At 46.3% G+C, this 25,418-nt stretch overlaps 1 protein-coding gene across 1 annotated transcript; it reads left to right on the top strand.

The window, feature by feature from the left end:
* Positions 1-4,987: 4,987 nt before the first annotated feature.
* Positions 4,988-17,540, top strand: selenoj (selenoprotein J). The gene is made up of 10 exons (XM_065013786.1): positions 4,988-5,096; positions 5,438-5,504; positions 5,960-6,136; positions 6,301-6,399; positions 6,680-6,772; positions 6,884-7,040; positions 13,371-13,486; positions 13,661-13,738; positions 13,910-14,049; positions 17,191-17,540. Exons 2-10 carry the CDS (start codon positions 5,438-5,440, stop codon positions 17,293-17,295), a joined length of 1,032 nt encoding a protein of 343 aa, XP_064869858.1. The 5' UTR covers positions 4,988-5,096; the 3' UTR covers positions 17,296-17,540.
* Positions 17,541-25,418: the final 7,878 nt, after the last annotated feature.

Below are 25,418 nucleotides of genomic sequence, written 5' to 3'. Positions count from 1 at the left end.
TTTAAAAGTAAAACATTTGCCGCCATCCACTTCCTTATGTCTGAAACACAGGCTTCCAGGTCGGTACATTTTGGATCTTCACCTTGTTTCATCGAAATGTACAGCTGTGTATCATTCGCATAGCAGTGAAAGTTAACATTGTGTTTCCGAATGACATCACCAAGAGGTAAAATGTACAGCTTTTTCAAACATTTGAGAGGAATGGAAGATTTGATATAGGCAGATTAGTTTTTTATATTTGCTGGGTCAAGGTTTGGCTTTATTACTGTGACTTTTCAGTGTGGTACATATCCGGTGGATTATGTTCAACATAGGTGGGCCAAGCACAGGAAGCAGCTCTTTCAGTAGTTTAGTTGGACTAGGGTCCAGTATACAGCTTGAAGGTTTAGATGCCATGACTATGTTCATCAATGTGTTAATAGATATAGTATTGAAAAAACTTGAGGGTCTCCCATGATCCTAGGTCCTGGCAGTGTTGTGCAGACTCAGGACAACTGAGCTTTGGAGAAATGTGCAGATTTAAGAGGAATAATTTGCTTTCTAGTGATCATCTTTTCGTCATGGAAGTTCATGAATTTATCACTGCTGAAGTGAAAGCCATCCTGTCTTGGGGAATGCTGCTTTTTAGTTAGCTTTGGAGAATTGGTCAGAAGGACTGGTATATCATTGGTCTCAGATGGGAATGGAGCCACAGGAGTGAGGCGATGGAACCAGAATCGTGATGAATACTGGATCGGATGGAGAGACATGTTGAGATTGAGCTGCAGGAAGTAGGTGAGTTGTTCGTAAGGGTAGATGGTAGCCGGAACAGGTAGACTGTGGTTCTGCCAAACTGATCGGTTCTGCTGTGTTTGATGGGGAAGATGAGGGTTTCTTTGTCAAGGATGGTGACGTCTGACACGCTGGGAGGAGATCGAAGGATTGTAGATAGAAGACGAGGATGTAAACACTGAACATAGCAGGAATTCCAAAAGAAACATTGATTCTAGTGTGGAAGACACAGCGATGGAGATGTCGCCAGACTGCAGCATCTCCATGCAGGCAGACAAGATGTTGAGTGTGATAGGCTGGCGGCGAGGGAGGGTGGTGGACTTTGGTTCATTGGATGCCCTTGAGGAGAAGGGAGACTTGCGGGTGAGGGGGAGGAGCATGGAGACCCAAAAAGCAACTTGATAAAGACGTTTATCCCGGCCAGGTGCGTCCGGGTAGGAGGATGAGTGCAAGGAGATGGATGAGCTGGCATAGGTGACGAAGGCAGACACAGTGACCAAGTCAATGGCGGGAAATAGATATAATAAATGGTATGGAAACCCTACATGCATCTTCAGGCTGTCCAGTAAGATGGCAGAGTACTTGGTTCAACTGCTGATAGGATGGAGTGGTGTGATTCAGAAATGAGGCAATGGATTGGATGGTTCACAGGAAGGTCAACATGGAATAAGGTTGGTAGGGTTTCTGCATACGGGGACAAGCGCCTGAATCTCTGAAATTTAAGAAAGACAGAATCAACGATTGAGTTACGTTGATCAGGTACATGGGCAGCTCTGAGAAGGGACTGATAGCCAGGTTTGACGTCTTAGGAAAACTCATGATAAAGGAGTCAGAACGGCCCTTGTTAAGGATGTGTACCATAGAAAGGTTGCCGTGAATGAATGAGTATGAACCTTCTGGACAATTCGTGCCCCCCAGAGAGAAGCGGCTACGGCGATTGACTACAACTCGAACAGGGCGGAGGACGGGAGCAACAGGAGAGGGAGGCCAAATCAACAACCGCTGTAGAAACCCCCCATACCCGATGAAAGGGGCAGCGTCGGTGAACAGTTGTAAGTCTTCAGGAGAAGAGACACATTCATCATAGAAAAAGGTGATTCCGTTCTAATGACTGAAGAGAAGGTGGCGAAAGCCTGAGCTCCGAGAGGACGTTGAAGACCACGGTGTGAAGCAGGGTAGGCACAGAGGCAGCCAGGGAGAGGTGGGACAAGAAGGAGTGGTCTTGAGGGATGATCCTGATGGCCTAATTCAGGTGGCCCAGCAGTGAAAGCTACTGACGTTTAGTGCAGTGCGGAGATTCCAGGTAATTGGACAGAAGGGAAATGCGCTGAAGCTGGGCAAGATGCAGGGAGGTCTGAAAGGAGACAGTGTCCAGTATGATGCCGAAGAATTTGAGGCAAGTGGAGGGGCCTTCTGTCTTCTCCTCAGAGAGAGGTATGCCAATGCGGCTGAAGGTGGAAATTAGAAGAGGCCCAGGGCTGAAGAGAATGAAGGGTCGCCAAAAGTGAGGAAATTGGCGAGGAGGTGGAGAACATAAAGGAAGCCTGTTGACATTCAGCAAGATCCAAAGGCTCCGGTACTGAATATTCGAGGAGTGCGATTGCATCCAATTGTCAGGCAGACAGAAGTAGTACCACTCCTCCCAGCAGACTCCGAAAAGATGCCAGGTGTCAGGATGGAGGGGCAGCACCATTAAAGCGGAGATGATGTCGTCCTTGGCAAGGCTCCACGGCCAGCAAGTTTAATGTGAGTGATGGCATGGTTGATTGTGGCATACTGTAAGGAGAAGTCAGATTTGGGGATGAGGTTGTTAACATTGGAGACTTAAGATTTGTGGGGTGGGGGGGGTGGAGAAATCGATAAGCTTCTTGCCAATTTTAAGCTTCTTGGCAATTTTGAGGTGGGGAATGGCAGGGAGGGGAAGGGGCCACCTCCTTGGCCAGGAGGGGGGTGACAACTCCTAACTCATCAAGGTCAAGCAGATGTTGAAGCGGAAGTGCAAGGAGTAGAGATGAGGCCGGGAGAAACAACTCAATTCAGGAGTGGTCAGGGTGAAGATCAGGGCATTGGGTGGAGGATGAGCCGGGGTGGTTGTAGAGAGGGAGCGGTGGGCCGGAGGAGGGCTGGTCTGCAGCCGGGGTGGTTGTAGAGAGAGAGCGGTGGGCCGGAGGAGGGCTGGTCTGCAGCCGGGGTGGTTGTAGAGAGGGAGCGGTGGGCCGGAGGAGGGCTGGTCTGCAGCCGGGGTGGTTGTAGAGAGGGAGCGGTGGGCCGGAGGAGGGCTGGTCTGCAGCCGGGGTGGTTGTAGAGAGGGAGCGGTGGGCCGGAGGAGGGCTGGTCTGCAGCCGGGGTGGTTGTAGAGAGGGAGCGGTGGGCCGGAGGAGGGCTGGTCTGCAGCCGGCAGTGAGGACTTGAACAGAGGCAGTCTGTTCACTGAACTGGGACAGGGTCGTAGCTTGGATGGCTGTGGGCCCGTAACTGGCTGAGGAGGTGGAGCTGTGAGAGGTCGTTGGTAGATGGGAGGGAGGCCAGAGCGGGCAACCAGATGATGAGTTGCAACGCCGGTGGCGACAGAGAGAGGCGGTCGCTAGCAGAGAAAGTGGGTAAGCCACTGCCGAGGCAACAGTTACAGGGCCAGCGAGGCCGGAGGGAGAAGTAGGAGCAAGAGGGAAGGAAGCTGAGGGGCCAGAGCAGGCGTACAAGGAGGGCAGGCACTGCTGGCAGAGGAGGAGACAAGGGCAGGGAGGGAGGGTTAGAGAGTAGGAAAAGCTGACGATAAGGTAGAGAAGTTAACGGGAACAGAAAGAATTGGAAGGCCCTTGGCAGGGGCAGAGGCATGGCGTCCAGGACGTTTACAGGTTCTGGGCCCGAGCCACCCCGCATGTGGAGAGGCTGATTGGCCTGGAGGCCGACCACCGCATTCCGGTTCTTTGTGAGGCCTGGAACGGTGGTGTTACAGGACTCATAAAGACTAACCTTTGAGGAGACCTTTTTAGCTAACTCAAGGCTTGTCACGCAGCATGCGACACAAAACAGAGAGAAGGAATGACTGTTTGGTCAGGGTAAAGTAGGGTGGTGGTGGTGAGTACTGAGAGTGAGAACAGGTGTTGAGGCTGATTAGCAGTTAGTATCAGCTGGAGCTTGTCGAGTTGCTTGGGAGCTATGTTCAAGGCAAATAGTTAAGGGTGGTAAAAGTAGTGGAGGCTCATTGCCAATGGTTAGCAGCCCGGTGCTTGTTGAGTTGCGTTCAAGGCAACTAGTTAAGTGTTGCGTTCAAGTCTGGTCTGTTCTCCTGAATTTTTGTTCATCCTTAACACCAAACACGTGTGTCTGGGGGTTGCAAATACTTTTCTGTAGAAACAACAAGCTTCATGTGATTTCCAGTATATTGTTATTAAATTCATAGGAACAGACTGGATTGGGGAATCCTAACAAGTGACATCAATAAGGGATCATAGCTTTCATCTGTATTACCCTGGTCAGTCTATCTATGTAATTGAAAGATCAAGTGTTCATAATGTTTTGTAAGCTCAGTTTACTGTACACATACACAAACATGCACAAACAGGAATTTTGAGTCATAAAATAATTTGCAGGAGCAAAAAATGACTGAGAGAGAGAAATAATATCAAATAAGAGCTGTCTGAATGGAGTTCTTTACTTTCACCTGTGTGTGTGTGTGTGTGTGTGTGTGTGTGTGTGTGTGTGTGTGTGTGTGTGTGTGTGTGTGTGTGTGTTTTGGTTTTCAATTTGCAATGTAATGTATTTGAAACTGATCTATTTTTTCTTTTCAGGCAACAGCCTACGTTTAAAAAAAAAGTATATATATATATATATATATATACAAATTTGGGGGGGCTACACCGTTTGTCTCGCCCGCCTCCTATAATATCTGTGTCCCGCCTCCACGCACAGCTGACCAATGAAAGCGTTTAGCTCACACAGAAGGACCAATCACTGAATAATGTACTCTGGAATTTGGAGCAATGGCGGTGTAATTCGGGTTTCCTTTTCGCTTCACCGGGTCGTTGTTCTGCTGCGTAAATGTATGAATCTACAAATCATCTAGATAGTCAGACACGTGATGATGTTATATAATTTGGGCTATGAATTTGTTGTATAGTTCAATGAAAGTGTATGCGCCATGCGCGCACCTAATGTAAAGTCTGGAGCCGCATGGCGTAAGGAGGAGCGGCTTTTACGCAAATGTAGATTCTCATTGAGTCTGTCCAATGAGAGAACGGCTGAAGTTATTATTTTATAACGTCAGACAGCTGCATGGTGTAAATAGGCCCTGTATCTAGAACAATCTGAGGAGGTTTTCCACGGTAAGACATTTAAAATATATATATATATATATTCTATGACAATCAGTGTTGTAGCGCGTCTTCAGCAAACCAAAATGTATCCAGCGACTGTAGCCTGTATCTCGTTCTGCCCCCTGAATCGTCTGTAGACTGTTGCCTGTATCTATTTCTGCCCCATTGAATCGTCTTTAGCCTAATGGTAGATAGGCTATTATAGCACTGTCACTATTCTAGTCACAGTGCTATAGTAGATCTAAAGTAAATGTCCTACAGGCATAGATTCCACCGTCATATGTCCAATAGACATGAATAACGCCAGATTGGATTGATCCTGGGTTGACGTGTGTGTTTCCCCCCCCCAGATGGCCATGTCTCTGGCTGACAGAGCTCTAGGAGCCATCATTGGATCAGCTGTAGCCGACGCAGCAGGTAATAACTAATACAAATCGTTGGCGTTACTGTATAAATAGTTTGGACTTTTTTTTTTGTATAAATAGGGAGTTTTTCTTGACCAACTCTAGGTGCTATAGTTTCAGCCTGTAAATAGGGCACAGGTTTTTTGTCATTTTTATTTATTTGATTTTTTACAGATTTTCTATAATGTTGTTGGAATTTGGTTTATAGAGCTCCCATCACATGGTCTCTCTTCTCAGAGGCAAACATAGATAAGTGCTCACAAGTATGATTTAGAACATAAAATGGCATCATTGTATTCAGCATCAGTGTGTATTAATAATGTTGAAAAACCTGCACCATCCCTTCTAGCCCAGCAATTTTCATTTTAAGGATAAAAAAAGAGCATACACATAATAAACAGATATTTACTTTGGCCATCAGCTTCCCCTCATGACATGACGTCAATTTGACTGTCAATCCCATCCCAGCCCAGCCCCTGCACTGGGTGTACGACCTGGATAAACTGGATGGCTTCCTGAATGAGGCCCCTACACCTGAGTTCAGGCCCAAGTCGGCCAACCCTTTCTACCGCCGTGACACGGGTAACCAGAGCTGCTACGGGGACCAGGCCTTCGTGTTGCTGGAATCACTGTCTGAATGTGGAGGTATAGTGTGTTCTATTATAGTGTGGCACATTATGCAACTTTTAAAAAAACTAACTGTTCTCTTAAGATTAACCTAAAAACTATTGCTTTAGCTACACAGCATCTTCATAGATTCAGACCAAGTTGTTTTTTTTGTTTTGTTTTTTTCTCTCCCATTTGTTCAGGTCTGAACGTCAATGATCTGAGAAAGAGGACGTATAACTTCTTTGGGCCCAGGTCTGAGTACGACACCCCTGTCAATGACCCGTACAGGGATAGGAGTGGTAAGGAAACCTGATGGTGAAGGCTGAAAGGAAAGAATACACTCCAATCAGGATCACGTAGTGGATCAATATAGTTGCATCTAAAATAAAACAAACATGACAGGACTGTATGTATATATATTTTTTTAGGCTGTGGATATATACGACCAGCAGATCCCTAGCCTTAAATTGAACTTTACCCTAACCTCACCCCTTCCTCTATGTCAGGGGAAACTGGCCCCCAACCATGCATGTTAATGATTGTCAAAAAACTGAATTGTTGTATTGTGTGTCGCGTAAGGACCCAGACCCCAGCTGCCCATTGAGGGACCATGGCGACATGGAAGTATAAAGAGCTTCATGAAAAACATGGACGCAGGCAAGGAAGAAACAGGTAAACATTAATAATAAACAACACTATGTGTATACTATACGTACGTGATAGATGTCAAATAAAGCCTTACTAGCTCTAATGTTGCGTAATGTCTCTCTGGTCTTCTTCTAGGATGTGAGACGGACTTTCAGCCGGATGGCATAGCAAAGCTGGCTCCGATCGTGGCGTTGTATGCTGGGAAGACTGACATGTTGGAGAAGGTAGAGGAGGCTGTCCGAGTCACGCAGAACAATGACGCGTGTGTGGCTGAGACACTGGCAGCAGCAAGGTCAGTTTCCTGTATGAAGGAAACATACTGTATAGCATGTACAGGTATCAGGACATGGTGATCACAAGAGCTCTGAGTTCAGGCGGGCCTTCGCGCTTCAGTAAATAAAGGAACGGAGGGGTGCTCAACAACAATGACAGAAATCATGTGAAGGACTTACCAAGAAAGACTTCCAAACGGACAAGGTAGAGATAGAAAGGAGTTGGAGTACTCCACACAAACAGCCAAACAGACTAGGTAGAGGTAGAAAGGAGTTGGGAGTAGTCCACCCAAACAGACTAGGTAGAGGTAGAAAGGAGTTGGGAGTACTCCACACAGACAGCCAAACAGACTAGGTAGAGATAGAAAGGAGTTGGAGAACTCCACACAAACAGCCAAACAGACTAGGTAGAGGTAGAAAGGAGTTGGAGTACTCCACACAAACAGCCAAACAGACTAGGTAGAGGTAGAAAGGAGTTGGGAGTAGTCCACACAAACAGCCAAACAGACTAGGTAGAGGTAGAAAGGAGTTGGAGTACTCTACACAAACAGCCAAACAGACTAGGTAGAGATAGAAAGGAGTTGGAGCACTCCACACAAACAGTCAAACAGACTAGGTAGAGGTAGAAAGGAGTTGGGAGTACTCCACACAAACAGCCAAACAGACTAGGTAGAGATAGAAAGGAGTTGGAGCACTCCACACAAACAGCCAAACAGACTAGGTAGAAAGGAGTTGGGAGTAGTCCACACAAACAGCCAAACAGACTAGGTAGAGGTAGAAAGGAGTTGGGAGTACTCCACACAAACAGCCAAACAGACTAGGTAGAGATAGAAAGGAGTTGGAGCACTCCACACAAACAGCCAAACAGACTAGGTAGAAAGGAGTTGGGAGTAGTCCACACAAACAGCCAAACAGACTAGGTAGAGGTAGAAAGGAGTTGGGAGTACTCCACACAAACAGCCAAACAGACTAGGTAGAGGTAGAAAGGAGTTGGAGTACTCTACACAAACAGCCAAACAGACTAGGTAGAGGTAGAAAGGAGTTGGGAGTAGTCCACACAAACAGCCAAACAGACTAGGTAGAGGTAGAAAGGAGTTGGGAGTACTCCACAAAAACAGGCAGGTAAAATGTTTTGCTCACTTTAATACATTGTACAGGATGCCAACAGATGACTGACGTTTCGACATTGCAAAACACAACATTATAGACCTAATAACTCTGGTTATACACAGAGCAAAACATAACATTATAGACCTAATAACTCTGGTTATACACAGAGCAAAACATAACATTATAGACCTAATAACTCTGGTTATACACAGAGCAAAACATAACATTATAGACCTAATAACTCTGGTTATACACAGAGCAAAACACAACATTATAGACCCAATAACTCTGGTTATACACAGAGGACAACATTATAGACCTAATAACTGGTTATACACAGAGCAAAACACAACATTATAGACCTAATAACTGGTTATACACAGAGCAAAACACAACATTATAGACCTAATAACTGGTAATACACAGAGCAAAACACAACATTATAGACCTAATAACTGGTAATACACAGAGCAAAATACAACATTATAGACCTAATAACTGGTAATACACAGAGCAAAACATAACATTATAGACCTAATAACTCTGGTTATACACAGAGCAAAACACAACATTATAGACCTAATTACTCTGGTTATACACAGAGCAAAACATAACATTATAGACCTAATTACTCTGGTTATACACAGAGCAAAACACATTTACATACATTACATTTAAGTAATTTAGCAGACGCTCTTATCCAGAGCAACTTACAAATTGTTGCATTCACCTTATGACATCCAGTGGAGCAGCCACTTTACAATAGTGCATCTAAATCTTTTAAGGGGGGTGAGAAGGATTACTTTATCCTATCCTAGGTATTCCTTAAAGAGGTGGGGTTTCAGGTGTCTCCGGAAGGTGGTGATTGACTCCGCTGTCCTGGCGTCGTGAGGGAGTTTGTTCCACCATTGGGGGGCCAGAGCAGCGAACAGTTTTGACTGGGCTGAGCGGGAACTGTACTTCCTCAGTGGTAGGGAGGCGAGCAGGCCAGAGGTGGATGAACGCAGTGCCCTTGTTTGGGTGTAGGGCCTGATCAGAGCCTGGAGGTACTGAGGTGCCGTTCCCCTCACAGCTCCGTAGGCAAGCACCATGGTCTTGTAGCGGATGCGAGCTTCAACTGGAAGCCAGTGGAGAGAGCGGAGGAGCGGGGTGACGTGAGAGAACTTGGGAAGGTTGAACACCAGACGGGCTGCGGCGTTCTGGATGAGTTGTAGGGGTTTAATGGCACAGGCAGGGAGCCCAGCCAACAGCGAGTTGCAGTAATCCAGACGGGAGATGACAAGTGCCTGGATTAGGACCTGCGCCGCTTCCTGTGTGAGGCAGGGTCGTACTCTGCGGATGTTGTAGAGCATGAACCTACAGGAACGGGCCACCGCCTTGATGTTAGTTGAGAACGACAGGGTGTTGTCCAGGATCACGCCAAGGTTCTTAGCGCTCTGGGAGGAGGACACAGTGGAGTTGTCAACCGTGATGGCGAGATCATGGAACGGGCAGTCCTTCCCCGGGAGGAAGAGCAGCTCCGTCTTGCCGAGGTTCAGCTTGAGGTGGTGATCCGTCATCCACACTGATATGTCTGCCAGACATGCAGAGATGCGATTCGCCACCTGGTCATCAGAAGGGGGAAAGGAGAAGATTAATTGTGTGTCGTCTGCATAGCAATGATAGGAGAGACCATGTGAGGTTATGACAGAGCCAAGTGACTTGGTGTATAGCGAGAATAGGAGAGGGCCTAGAACAGAGCCCTGGGGACACCAGTGGTGAGAGCACGTGGTGAGGAGACGGATTCTCGCCACGCCACCTGGTAGGAGCGACCTGTCAGGTAGGACGCAATCCAAGCGTGGGCCGCGCCGGAGATGCCCAACTCGGAGAGGGTGGAGAGGAGGATCTGATGGTTCACAGTATCGAAGGCAGCCGATAGGTCTAGAAGGATGAGAGCAGAGGAGAGAGAGTTAGCTTTAGCAGTGCGGAGCGCCTCCGTGATACAGAGAAGAGCAGTCTCAGTTGAATGACTAGTCTTGAAACCTGACTGATTTGGATCAAGAAGGTAATTCTGAGAGAGATAGCGGGAGAGCTGGCCAAGGACGGCACGTTCAAGGGTTTTGGAGAGAAAAGAAAGAAGGGATACTGGTCTGTAGTTGTTGACATCGGAGGGATCGAGTGTAGGTTTTTTCAGAAGGGGTGCAACTCTCGCTCTCTTGAAGACGGAAGGGACGTAGCCAGCGGTCAGGGATGAGTTGATGAGCGAGGTGAGGTAAGGGAGAAGATCTCCGGAAATGGTCTGGAGAGAGAGGAGGGGATAGGGTCAAGCGGGCAGGTTGTTGGGCAGCCGGCCGTCACAAGACGCGAGATTTCATCTGGAGAGAGAGGGGAGAAAGAGGTCAGAGCACAGGGTAGGGCAGTGTGAGCAGAACCAGCGGTGTCGTTTGACTTAGCAAACGAGGATCGGATGTCGTCGACCTTCTTTTCAAAATGGTTGACGAAGTCATCTGCAGAGAGGGAGGAGGGGGGAGGGGATTCAGGAGGGAGGAGAAGGTGGCAAAGAGCTTCCTAGGGTTAGAGGCAGATGCTTGGAATTTAGAGTGGTAGAAAGTGGCTTTAGCAGCAGCGACAGAAGAGGAAAATGTAGAGAGGAGGGAGTGAAAGGATGCCAGGTCCGCAGGGAGGCGAGTTTTCCTCCATTTCCGCTCGGCTGCCCGGAGCCCTGTTCTGTGAGCTCGCAATGAGTCGTCGAGCCACGGAGCGGGGGGGAGGACCGAGCCGGCCTGGAGGATAGGGGACATAGAGAGTCAAAGGATGCAGAAAGGGAGGAGAGGAGGGTTGAGGAGGCAGAATCAGGAGATAGGTTGGAGAAGGTTTGAGCAGAGGGAAGAGATGATAGGATGGAAGAGGAGAGAGTAGCGGGGGAGAGAGAGCGAAGGTTGGGACGGCGCGATACCATCCGAGTAGGGGCAGTGTGGGAAGTGTTGGATGAGAGCGAGAGGGAAAAGGATACAAGGTAGTGGTCGGAGACTTGGAGGGGAGTTGCAATGAGGTTAGTGGAAGAACAGCATCTAGTAAAGATGAGGTCGAGCGTATTGCCTGCCTTGTGAGTAGGGGGAAGGTGAGAGGGAGAGGTCAAAAGAGGAGAGGAGTGGAAAGAAGGAGGCAGAGAGGAATGAGTCAAAGGTAGACGTGGGGAGGTTAAAGTCGCCCAGAACTGTGAGAGGTGAGCCGTCCTCAGGAAAGGAGCTTATCAAGGCATCAAGCTCATTGATGAACTCTCCGAGGGAACCTGGAGGGCGATAAATGGTAAGGATGTTAAGCTTGAAAGGGCTGGTAACTGTGACAGCATGGAATTCAAAGGAGGCGATAGACAGATGGGTAAGGGGAGAAAGAGAGAATGACCACTTGGGAGAGATGAGGATCCCGGTGCCACCACCCCGCTGACCAGAAGCTCTCGGGGTGTGCGAGAACACGTGGGCGGACGAAGAGAGAGCAGTAGGAGTAGCAGTGTTATCTGTGGTGATCCATGTTTCCGTCAGTGCCAAGAAGTCGAGGGACTGGAGGGAGGCATAGGCTGAGATGAACTCTGCCTTGTTGGCCGCAGATCGGCAGTTCCAGAGGCTACCGGAGACCTGGAACTCCACGTGGGTCGTGCGTGCTGGGACCACCAGATTAGGGTGGCCGCGGCCACGCGGGTGTGGAGCGTTTGTATGGTCTGTGCAGAGAGGAGAGAACAGGGATAGACAGACACATAGTTGACAGGCTACAGAAGAGGCTACGCTAATGCAAAGGAGATTGGAATGACAAGTGGACTACACGTCTCGAATGTTCAGAAAGTTGAGCTTACGTAGCAAGAATCTTATTGACTAAAATGATTAAAAATGATACAGTACTGCTGAAGTAGGCTAGCTGGCAGTGGCTGCGTTGTTGACTTTGTAGGCTAGCTGGCAGTGGCTGCGTTGTTGATTCGGGGGCTAGCTGGCTAGCTAGCAGTGTTGATTACTTTACGTTGCGTTAAAAGAACGACAATAGCTGGCTAGGTAACCTAGAAAATCGCTCTAGACTACACAATTATCTTTGATACAGAGACGGCTATGTAGCTAGCTATGTAGCTAGCTACGATCAAACAAATCAAACCGTTGTACTGTAATGAAATTAAATGAAAATGTGATACTACCTGTGGAGCGAGGCGGAATGCGACCGGGTTGTTGAGTTCTAATCGGTAGACGTTGGCTAGCTGTTGGCTAGCTAGCAGTGTCTCCTACGTTAAGGACGACAAATAGCTGGCTGCGTTGTTGATTCAGGGGCTAGCTGGCTAGCTAGCTAGCAGTGTTGATTACGTTACGTTGCGTTAAAAGAACGACAATAGCTGGCTAGGTAACCTAGAAAATCGCTCTAGACTACACAATTATCTACACAATTATCTTTTGATACAGAGACGGCTATGTAGCTAGCTATGTAGACGGTGGGCGTTAGCTAGCTGGCTAGCTGCTGGGCAGATACGTTAGGACGACGAAATACGATAATTACGCAATTATCTTTGATACAAAGACGGCTATGTAGCTAGCTAAGAAGAAATTGCTAAGATTAGGCAAATCAAACCGTTGTACTATAATGAAATGTAATGAAATGTAATGAAAAGTTATACTACCTGCAGACCGAAGTGCAGACCGAAGTGCGGAACATTATATACCTAATAACTGGTAATACACAGAGCAAAACACAACATTATAGACCTAATAACTGGTTATACACAGAGCAAAACACAACATTATAGACCCAATAACTGGTAATACACAGAGCAAAACACAACATTATAGACTTAATAACTGGTAATACACAGAGCAAAACACAACATTATAGACCTAATAACTCTGGTTATACACAGAGCAAAACACATCATTATAGATCTAATAACTGGTTATACACAGAGGACAACATAACATTATAGACCTAATAACTGGTAATACACAGAGCAAAACACAACATTACAGACCTAATAACTGGTAATACACAGAGCAAAACATAACATTATAGACCCAATAACTGGTTATACACAGAGGACAACACAACATTATAGACCTAATAACTCTGGTTATACACAGAGCAAAATGCATCATTACAGACCTAATAACTCTGGTTATACACAGAGCGAAACACTGTTCCAGGATCCTAGAGCATTTCATCCTGAATGGTCCTTCTTTCTGTTCCAGGATCCTAGAGCATTTCATCCTGAATGGTCCTTCTTTCTGTTCCAGGATCCTAGAGCATTTCATCCTGAATGGTCCTGATGAGAAGGTCCTGGATTCTGTGCTTGATCAGCTCACTGACCCGAACAGGAAACAGCCACAGGACTTGGACAAAGCTGTGGTTGGTATGTGACTCACTGACTGTGTCCCAATAATCTGTACTTTCTCTTAAAGTGTGCAATCGTCCACTACTAACTATTCATGCATCCTGTATGAAGTTACCATGAAAAAAAAGTAATTCTATTAGAATAAATATGTAATGATCTAACACATTTCTTATCAATTCTACTCTGTTTTAGGCCACATTTACCAGGTGAGGGAGAATCTGTCCAAGGCTCACCAGGATCTGATCCCCAGTGTGTTCCCCAACAGCTGTGGTCAGCTATGTCGTTTAACACTCATTCACTTTTAATTTAACCTGTTTGATGTTACTTTTTTGTGGGGATATGAAATATAAACAGAATTAAATTATGGTTGTCCGTCCTCGTCTTGGTCTCAGTCTGTCAGTTGTGTTTGAGTGGGTTTTAAGTATGGTCTCGATCTTTTAGGTTTGCCTGGTTCGTTCCAAGCGGCGCTGCATGGGGTCCTGACGGCTAAGGAGTTTGATCAAGCTATCAGGGACACCATGGTCTGCGGAGGATGCACCTGCAGCAGGAGCTCATTCATCGGTGCTTGTCTAGGGGCTCAGGTACCATGGACACTTAACACTAGCCTTTTCTTATTTACCACTGACTTTGATAATAGTTACTTACCGAAGAAAATGCTTAGTTTCCCTTTTAAGATGAATGCCCAACGTGTACGTCGCTCTGGGCAAGAGCATCTGCTAAATGACTACAATGTAAAAAGGTATCAGGGCTCTGGTATGGAACACTGTATAACTAGGACCTAACTAGGACCGAACTAGGACCGAACTAACTGTGGATCTCTTCTGGATGTTCTGGTGACTCAGGTAACTATGGACACTATCAAACGGGGCTGTACCTGGTCAGGTAACTATGGTCACTATCAAACAGGGCTTTAGCTGGTCAGGTAACTATGGACACTATTAAGCAGGGCTGTACTTGGTCAGGTAACTATGGACACTATCAAACAGGGCTTTAGCTGGTCAGGTAACTATGGACACTATCAAACAGGGCTTTAGCTGGTCAGGTAACTATGGACACTATCAAACAGGGCTTTAGCTGGTCAGGTAACTATGGACACTATTAAACAGGGCTGTACCTGGTCAGGTAACTATGGACACTATCAAACAGGGCTTTAGCTGGTCAGGTAAGTATGGACACTATCAAACAGGGCTTTAGCTGGTCAGGTAACTATGGACACTATTAAACAGGGCTGTACCTGGTCAGGTAACTATGGACACTATCAAACAGGGCTTTAGCTGGTCAGGTAACTATGGACACTATCAAACAGGGCTGTACCTGGTCAGGTAACTATGGACACTATCAAACAGGGCTTTACCTGGTCAGGTAACTATGGACACTATCAAACAGGGCTTTAGCTGGTCAGGTAACTATGGACACTATCAAACAGGGCTTTACCTGGTCAGGTAACTATGGACACTATCAAACAGGGCTGTACCTGGTCAGGTAACTATGGACACTATCAAATAGGGCTGTACCTGGTCAGGTAACTATGGACACTATCAAACGGGGCTGTACCTGGTCAGGTAACTATGGACACTATCAAATAGGGCTGTACCTGGTCAGGTAAGTATGGACACTATCAAACAGGGCTTTAGCTGGTCAGGTAACTATGGACACTATCAAACAGGGCTTTAGCTGGTCAGGTAACTATGGACACTATCAAACAGGGCTATACCTGGTCAGGTAACTATGGACACTATCAAACAGGGCTTTACCTGGTCAGGTAACTATGGACACTATCAAACAGGGCTTTAGCTGGTCAGGTAACTATGGACACTATCAAACAGGGCTTTAGCTGGTCAGGTAACTATGGACACTATCAAACAGGGCTGTACCTGGTCAGGTAACTATGGACACTATCAAACAGGGCTTTACCTGGTCAGGTAACTATGGACACTATCAAACAGGGCTTTAGCTGGTCAGGTAACTATGGACACTATCAAACAGGGCTTTAGCTGGTCAGGTAACTATGGACACTATCAAACAGGGCTGTACCTGGTCAGGTAACTATGGACACTATCAAATAGGGCTGTACCTGGTCAGGTAACTATGGACACTATCAAACGGGGCTGTACCTGGTCAGGTAACTATGGACACTATCAAATAGGGCTGTACCTGGTCAGGTAAGTATGGACACTATCAAACAGGGCTTTAGCTGGTCAGGTAACTATGGACACTATCAAACAGGGCTTTAGCTGATCAGGTAACTATGGACACTATCAAACAGGGCTTTAGCTGATCAGGTAACTATGGACACTATCAAACAGGGCTTTAGCTGGTCAGGTAACTATGGACACTATCAAACAGATCTTTACTTGGTCAGGTAACTATGGACATTATCAAACAGGGCTTTAGCTGGTCAGGTAACTATGGACACTATCAAACAGGGCTATACCTGGTCAGGTAACTATGGACACTATCAAACAGGGCTTTAGCTGGTCAGGTAACTATGGACACTATCAAACAGGGCTTTAGCTGGTCAGGTAACTATGGACACTATCAAACAGGGCTTTAGCTGGTCAGGTAACTATGGACACTATCAAACAGGGCTTTAGCTGGTCAGGTAACTATGGACACTATCAAACGGGGCTGTACCTGGTCAGGTAACTATGGACACTATCAAATAGGGCTGTACCTGGTCAGGTAAGTATGGACACTATCAAACAGGGCTTTAGCTGGTCAGGTAACTATGGACACTATCAAACAGGGCTTTAGCTGGTCAGGTAACTATGGACACTATCAAACAGGGCTATACCTGGTCAGGTAACTATGGACACTATCAAACAGGGCTTTACCTGGTCAGGTAACTATGGACACTATCAAACAGTGCTTTAGCTGGTCAGGTAACTATGGACACTATCAAACAGATCTTTACTTGGTCAGGTAACTATGGACACTATCAAACAGGGCTTTAGCTGGTCAGGTAACTATGGACACTATCAAACAGGGCTATACCTGGTCAGGTAACTATGGACACTATCAAACAGGGCTTTAGCTGATCAGGTAACTATGGACACTATCAAACAGGGCTGTACCTGGTCAGGTAACTATGGACACTATCAAACAGGGATTTAGCTGGTCAGGTAACTATGGACACTATCAAACAGGGCTTTAGCTGGTCAGGTAAGTATGGACACTATCAAACAGGGCTTTACCTGGTCAGGTAACTATGGACACTATCAAACAGGGCTTTAGCTGGTCAGGTAACTATGGACACTATCAAACAGGGCTTTAGCTGGTCAGGTAACTATGGACACTATCAAACAGGGCTTTAGCTGGTCAGGTAACTATGGACACTATCAAACAGGGCTTTAGCTGATCAGGTAACTATGGACACTATCAAACAGGGCTTTAGCTGGTCAGGTAACTATGGACACTATCAAACAGGGCTTTAGCTGGTCAGGTAACTATGGACACTATCAAACAGGGCTGTACCTGGTCAACTCAGGGACATACCTGTAGTGGATCTCTTCTGTATAATCTGATGTTCTAGGGTCAGCAGTTTCCTGGCCATGTTTATGACTTGGCTGTGAAAGACTACTACGACTGTTCAAGTCACGTATGGTCATGAAAAACTCGGGTCTCCATATTAAATAAAAATTTCATTATGGTTAGATGTAAAAAAATATGAACTAAAAAAATTATATTACTAACGTTTTTATTCAATGTTTTTATCCGTACAGATTGGGCTTCAAGGCATCCCTAACTCATGGAAGACCAAGACACTACGGTACAACTCTCTCCTGGAACTCGGAAAAAAAGTGACTGAACGTTATCACCAAATGTAATCCAACTACTTTTATATTCCCATTCTAGATGACCACGCATGTAATGTAACCTTATTACCAGCCGTTCCCACTATCTTCACTGACTGGTGCACTTTGACAGAACATTAAATGAAGTGCCCAGCTTAAACTAGTTGGTTGGAACTGGATGCTCTTGATTCTGTTGACTCGCAGCATGTTGTATGAAGATGGTTCTACATGTTATTTTCAATGAAGGCATTTCTATAATAAAGCCATCCTTATAAACACTTCCTCTGTGACTGGATGTTTGTAAACGCCCACCATGGCTAGGAGATATGCTCCTGGAGTAATGTGAAGATGACACAGATGCCTAAAGAAAGAACTGGTAAAAGTGGGTTTAACGTGAGGTGAAATGTAGGTTAAAATGCCCCCTCCCTTAGATATGCACTGGCCTAAAGCCCAGTCTGTTCAGTCAGTCTATGACCACAACTCCTTACCACAGGATTACACTGTAGTCTGTCTGAGATTAAACCATGTTCTTTTCCCTAATGTTTAGAGAACATTCCCAGAACATTCCTACATTTCTTGAACAAGAACATATTGGCCAGAACCACCCTTCCTGGACACTGTCCATTCCAACTCTGAACTCATACACACAAGTTGAACTTGCGAACACGCGTGGTTGCACGCACGCTCACACACACACACACACTCACAGCCAAAGGTTAAATAAAAAATATTTAAAATAAGAGTTCCCCAATGAACTGCAGAAAGAGTATGGCATGTTCTCATGTCATTTAATGTATTTTATTCAACATGGGATTATCTTTCTCCCGCCTAAGACCCTCTCTCACCACATCTGACACAGAAAAGCGTTTTCATTCATTCATTTTCTCTCCAATCGATTATGGAAATGCAGTATTTAGGGGTCAAATTATAGCTCATCTAAAACCGCGTTCAACAATTCTCCTTGTCTACGAATCCCTAAATGGAATTGAACCTGCCTATCTGTCAGACCTACTCTCCCCCTATGAACCTCCACCCACGCTATGTTCAACTCAGGTGAAACTGCTCCATGGCCCCAGGACCTGGCTCCTCCCACGCACCACACAGTTGGAACTCCCTTCCTGACAAACTCAGGGCTGTTCAGACAGTTGGGGCTTTAAAAGCAGGCCTTGAGACTCAGACGGTTGGGGCTTTTATTAAAGCAGGCCTTGAGACTCAGACGGTTGGGGCTTTTATTAAAGCAGGCCTTGAGACTCAGACGGTTGGGGCTTTTATTAAAGCAGGCCTTGAGACTCAGACGGTTGGGGCTTTTATTAAAGCAGGCCTTGAGACTCAGACGGTTGGGGCTTTTATTAAAGCAGGCCTTGAGACTCAGACGGTTGGGGCTTTTATTAAAGCAGGCCTTGAGACTCAGACGGTTGGGGCTTTTATTAAAGCAGGCCTTGAGACTGAGACGGTTGGGGCTTTTATTAAAGCAGGCCTTGAGACTGAGACGGTTGGGGCTTTTATTAAAGCAGGCCTTGAGACTCAGACGGTTGGGGCTTTTATTAAAGCAGGCCTTGAGACTCAGACGGTTGGGGCTTTTATTAAAGCAGGCCTTGAGACTCAGACGGTTGGGGCTTTTATTAAAGCAGGCCTTGAGACTCAGACGGTTGGGGCTTTTATTAAAGCAGGCCTTGAGACTGAGACGGTTGGGGCTTTTATTAAAGCAGGCCTTGAGACTGAGACGGTTGGGGCTTTTATTAAAGCAGGCCTTGAGACTCAGACGGTTGGGGCTTTTATTAAAGCAGGCCTTGAGACTCAGACGGTTGGGGCTTTTATTAAAGCAGGCCTTGAGACTCAGACGGTTGGGGCTTTTATTAAAGCAGGCCTTGAGACTCAGACGGTTGGGGCTTTTATTAAAGCAGGCCTTGAGACTCAGACGGTTGGGGCTTTTATTAAAGCAGGCCTTGAGACTCAGACGGTTGGGGCTTTTAAAGCAGGATTTTTTGTCAGGCCAACCCTTCCTCCCAGACCTTTATTTTTCTCCTAGATCTTTTATTTGATGCACTTTGAGATTATTCTTGTATAATTAAAAGCGCTTTACAAATGTTATTATCTCTGTAATAAGTAAGAATTATTGTATTTTGTAAGAATTATTGTAAAGTATTTTGTATTAATTTACCATTTTCTCCCACGGCAGAACTACAAGGCCACAGTGAAAGTGATCTGCCTCCTGTCTCTCTTGTCTCTCTTTTGAACCCAACCCCCACAGCAGCACTGACTTGACTCTGTGGTTCTGAACCCAACCCCCACAGCAGCACTGACTTGACTCTGTGGTTCTGAATCCAACCCCCATAACAGCACTGACTTGACTCTGTGGTTCTGAACCCAACCCCCACAGCAGCACTGACTTGACTCTGTGGTTCTGAATCCACCCCCCACAGCAGCACTGACTTGACTCTGTGGTTCTGAACCCAACCCCCACAGCAGCACTGACTTGACTCTGTGGTTCTGAACCTAACCCCCACAGCAGCACTGACTTGACTCTGTGGTTCTGAACCCAACCCCCACAGCAGCACTGACTTGACTCTGTGGTTCTGAACCCAACCCCACAGCAGCACTGACTTGACTCTGTGGTTCTGAACCCAACCCCACAGCAGCACTGACTCCTTAATGTTTTTTTCAGAGCCCATTTCACACTGCCGGATCCACAGCTGGTCTCAGGATTGTGAAATACAGCGAGTCATTTTACTTACCTAGATGAACAATTTCCTTTATTTTTCTACTTAACACAACAGTTGTGGCGGTAGCGTAGCCTAGTGGTTAGAGTGTAGATGCGGCAGGGTAGCCTAGTGGTTAGAGTGTAGAGGCGGCAGGGTAGCCTAGTGGTTAGAGTGTAGAGGCGGCAGGGTAGCCTAGTGGTTAGAGTGTAGAGGCGGCAGGGTAGCCTAGTGGTTAGAGTGTAGAGGCGGCAGGGTAGCCTAGTGGTTAGAGTGTAGAGGCGGCAGGGTAGCCTAGTGGTTAGAGTGTAGAGGCGGCAGGGTAGCCTAGTGGTTAGAGTGTAGAGGCGGCAGGGTAGCCTAGTGGTTAGAGTGTAGAGGCGGCAGGGTAGCCTAGTGGTTAGAGTGTAGAGGCGGTAGCGTAGCCTAGTGGTTAGAGTGTAGAGGCGGTAGCGTAGCCTAGTGGTTAGAGTGTAGAGGCGGCAGCGTAGCCTAGTGGTTAGAGTGTAGGGCGGCAGCGTAGCCTAGTGGTTAGAGTGTAGGGGCGGCAGCGTAGCCTAGTGGTTAGAGTGTAGGGGCGGCAGCGTAGCCTAGTGGTTAGAGTGTAGGGGCGGCAGCGTAGCCTAGTGGTTAGAGTGTAGGGGCGGCAGCGTAGCCTAGTGGTTAGAGTGTAGGGGCGGCAGCGTAGCCCAGTGGTTAGAGTGTAGGGGCGGCAGCGTAGCCCAGTGGTTAGAGTGTAGGGGCGGCAGCGTAGCCCAGTGGTTAGAGTGTAGGGGCGGCAGCGTAGCCCAGTGGTTAGAGTGTAGGGGCGGCAGCGTAGCCCAGTGGTTAGAGTGTAGGGGCGGCAGCGTAGTCTAGTGGTTAGAGTGTAGGGGCTGCAGCGTAGCCCAGTGGTTAGAGTGTAGGGGCGGCAGCGTAGCCTAGTGGTTAGAGTGTAGGGGCTGCAGCGTAGCCTAGTGGTTAGAGTGTAGGGGCGGCAGCGTAGCCTAGTGGTTAGAGTGTAGGGGCGGCAGCGTAGCCCAGTGGTTAGAGTGTAGGGGCGGCAGCGTAGCCTAGTGGTTAGAGTGTAGGGGCGGCAGCGTAGCCTAGTGGTTAGAGTGTAGGGGCGGCAGCGTAGCCTAGTGGTTAGAGTGTAGGGGCGGCAGCGTAGCCTAGTGGTTAGAGTGTAGGGGTGGCAGCGTAGCCTAGTGGTTAGAGTGTAGGGGCGGCAGCGTAGCCTAGTGGTTAGAGTGTAGGGGCGGTAGCGTAGCCTAGTGGTTAGAGTGTAGGGGCGGCAGCGTAGCCTAGTGGTTAGAGTGTAGGGGCGGTAGCGTAGCCTAGTGGTTAGAGTGTAGGGGCGGCAGCGTAGCCTAGTGGTTAGAGTGTAGGGGCGGTAGCGTAGCCTAGTGGTTAGAGTGTAGGGGCGGCAGCGTAGCCTAGTGGTTAGAGTGTAGGGGCGGCAGCGTAGCCTAGTGGTTAGAGTGTAGGGGCGGCAGCGTAGCCTAGTGGTTAGAGTGTAGGGGCGGTAGCGTAGCCTAGTGGTTAGAGTGTTGGACTAATAACCGCAAGGTTGCAAGATTCAATCCCCGAGCTGACAAGGTAAAAATCTGTTGTTCTGCCCCTGAACAAGGCAGTGAACCCACTGTTCCTAGGCTGTCATTGAAAATAATAATTTGTTCTTAACTGACTTGCCTAGTTAAATAAAGGTTCAATAGATCTGTCATTCTCATTGAAAGCAAATCGAAGAAGCGGTAGATTCCAGTTTCTATGATTCCTGTTCTTAAACTTTGTCTGTTACTTTCAGCTTTGTACACCAGCTTCAAACAGCTGAAAGTTCTAGATTTTTGGTTTTAGAAAATATATTCACAGTGGTTTAGATGGTATAATGATTCTGCACACTATACATGCTTGATTTGTCACATAAAGTGAAATTAGGCAAACTATTAGAATTTTTGCAACCAGGAAATGGTGGAATTGCCTAATTCAATAAAGGTAAAAGAAAAAAAAAAAATTAAATAAAAAAATAAAAACAAACAAAATATGTTGCTGTAAAAACATAGATTTTTATAGATCAACAATATGTATATTTTTTAAAAGCATTCAAGTTTTGCTGTTGTTTTGTTTTCCTTCTCTCCTGGTCAGTCCTGATGTCATGACCAGTGCTAATCTCTAGTTCTGTCTGTTCAGGACCTATGATTCTGGACCCAAAACAAAGTCAACCCACATCTCATCCTGTCTGACCCAGTGTGGAAGATCTGACCAGCATGAAATGCAGTGAAGAGAGTCAGCAGCTTCCTGACAACCCAGAGGTTTGATACCTGGGGATTGGTCCTGGGCTCTGAGGGCTTTAACTCAGGGACAGACAGCCGGGACGTTGAGGCTGGGGACATAATGGTTCATGGGTGTCTGACCAATCTGGTCAGAGGACGGGAAGGAGGAGCATTAAAAGGTGGAGGGTATATTACAATGAAGATAAACACAGAGCAACCTCCCCATTAGTGCCAGACTTTCCCATCAGAGTGGACTGGAATAAAGTAAAACTATCATTCTCTGACCCTGATAATAACACATTCCTACACAGCCTCTCCTCGTCAAATGTCTGCCCTGCTGGAGCTGCCCCGGTCAACTGTAAGAGGTGTTATTCTGAAGTGGAAACGTCTAGGAGCAACAACAGCTCAACTTCAGTAGGCCACAGAAGCTAACAAAAAGGACCGCAGAGAGCTGAAGCGCATAAAAATTGTATCTCCTCGGTTGCAACACTCATTACGGAGTTCCAAACTGCCTCTGGAAGCAACGTCAGCACAAGAATTGTTCATCAGGAGCTTCATGAAATGGGTTTCCATGGCTGAGCAGATGCACAAGAGCCTAAGATCACAACGTGCAATGCCAAGCATCAGCGAGTGGTGTAAAGCTTGCTGCCATTGGACTCTGGAGCAGTGGAAACGTGTTCTCTGGAGTGTTGGATTACGCTTCACCATCTGTCAGTCCGACGGATGAATCTGGGTTTGATGGATGCCAGGAGAACGCAACTTGCCTGAATCCATAGTGCCAACTGTAAAGTTTGGTGGAAGAGGAATAATGGTCTGGGGCTGTTTTTCATGTTTCGGGCTAGGCCCCTTAGTTCCAGTGAAGGGAAATCTTAACACTACAGCATACAATGAAATTCTAGATGATTTTGTGCTTCCTGGGCAACAGTTTGGGGAAGACCCTTTCCTGTTTCAGCATGACAATGCCCCTGTGCACAAAGCGAGGTCCATAAAGAAATGGTTTGTCGAGATTTGTGTGGAAGAACTTGACTGGCCTGCACAGAGCCCTGACCTCAACCCCAAAGAACACCTTTGGGATAAATTGGAACGCCGACTGCAAGCCAGGCCTTATCGCCCAACATCATTGCCTGACCCCACTAATGCTCTTGTGGCTGAATGGATGCAAGTCCCTGCAGTAATGTTCCAACATCCAGAGTGAAAGTCTTCCCAGAAGAGTGGAGGCTGTTATAGCAGCACTGTTCCAACATCTAGTGGAAAGCCTTCCCAGAAGAGTGGAGGCTGTTATAGCAGCACTGTTCCAACATCTAGAGTGAAAGCCTTCCCAGAAGAGTGGAGGCTGTTATAGCAGCAAAGGGTGGACCAACTCCATTTTAATGCCGATGATTATGTTATGGGAGTATTATGGGCGGCAGGGTAGCCTAGTGGTTAGAGCGTTGGACTAGTAACTGAAAGGTTGCAAGTTCAAATCCCCCGAGCTGACAAGGTACAAATCTGTCGTTCTGCCCCTGAACAGGCAGTTAACCCACTGTTCCTAGGCCGTCATTGAAAATAAGAATTTGTTCTTAACTGACTTGCCTAGTTAAATAAAATTTCATTCATGGTAATGAAACATTTGAACAAAGAACACAAAACACTAAAAAAATGTAATTCAATCTTATTCATAACATTTTTTTCTCAATTCAGCCATTTTACTGTTTTAAGCCGTTCCCCTTTTGTTTCACGCTGGGAACCTTTTCATGACATCATCTGTGGAGGGCAACCAATAGAAGATAAAGCTTTTCATGACATCATCTGTGGAGGGCAACCAATAGAAGATAAAGCACACACAGTACCTACTTGTTAACAAAATGAAGGAAGTTTCCGTTAAAATGATTCATACATATTATTCTGCCAATCACTAAATGAAGAAGTTTAAGAAAAATATCAACTTAAATTGTGCCTTTTGTAATGACCACCCAGAAACGTGTGTTGCATATTTTTTGGGCATTGTTTTCATGTAAGGAAACTGTGGCAAGACATCAGTAAATTTATAATTAAACACGTTTATGAGGATTTTACACTATTGTGGAGAGATGTACTGCTTGGATTCTTTACCCATGATAGAAATAAGTTGAACATTTTTAATTTCATTATTATTTTTCATTATTCTTCCCTAGAATTTCTAAGCAAACTGCTGGAGGCAGGGCTTTCTCCTATAGAGCTCCGTTTTTATGAAATGGTCTGCCTACCCATGTGATAGACGCAGACTCGGTCTGAACCTTTAAGTCTTTATTGAAGACTCATCTCTTCAGTAGGTCCTATGATTGAGTGTAGTCTGGCCCAGGAGTGTGAAGGTGAATGGAAAGGCACTGGAGCAACGAACCACCCTTGCTGTCTCTGCCTGGCCGGTTCCCCTCTCTCCACTGGAATTCTCTGCCTCTAACCCTATTACAGGGGCTGAGTCACTGGTTTACTGGTGTTCTTCCATGCCGTCCCTAGCAGGGGTGCGTCACTTGAGTGGGTTGAGTCACTGACGTGATCTTCCTGTCGTGGTGGTAGTGTTGGTATGTGATCCACTCCAAACTGGCAATGCATAAATCATGAATCAAAATGGTGTCTATTGCAAGAAAATATTGGCCTTTCACATAACCATACCACAAGGTAGCTACTCTACCTGCTTCATTCATGACGAGAAAACTAACTTGAATAAACTAGCTAGACAACTTAGTTAGCCAAGTTGCTAATTAAGTTAGCAAGCTAGTTTATATCAACCAGTAATACAAAATACGCTTAAAAGTTTTAAAACGTTAACTTAGCTGTCACCTTAGGGCTTGATAGCGGGTAAAAACAAAATTACCCTGAAGGGGAAGTAATTTCGTTATTTATTAGATAGCTTCTTGATTCTAGTTATTAAAATAAATAAAACATCTCAAATTAGCTACTTACTTTAGCATTAACTTCTTTGAGGTATTTTCAGAACAGATTCTAATTTCGTTGTTTCTCAAGTTGTCAGTTCGACCATTTTACACACTCAGTTGGAACGAGGCTAGTCTACCAGTTACAGTGCTTTGAGCTTATGGCCTCTATAACTGATGTCTGACAGAATGATATGAATTTAATATTCTTCAAATGATTGAACATGTCCTCAAAACTCAAATAATTATCTAGCTCATCAAAAATATATATCTGTGAAGAGACACACACACACACAGGCACACATACACACGATAAG

The sequence above is a fragment of the Oncorhynchus nerka genome, linkage group LG9b (assembly GCF_034236695.1).
Source record: "Oncorhynchus nerka isolate Pitt River linkage group LG9b, Oner_Uvic_2.0, whole genome shotgun sequence".
Taxonomy (NCBI): Eukaryota; Metazoa; Chordata; class Actinopteri; order Salmoniformes; family Salmonidae; genus Oncorhynchus; species Oncorhynchus nerka.
Note: the sequence above shows the minus strand (reverse complement) of the source record. Positions and strands in the feature narration are given on the sequence as shown.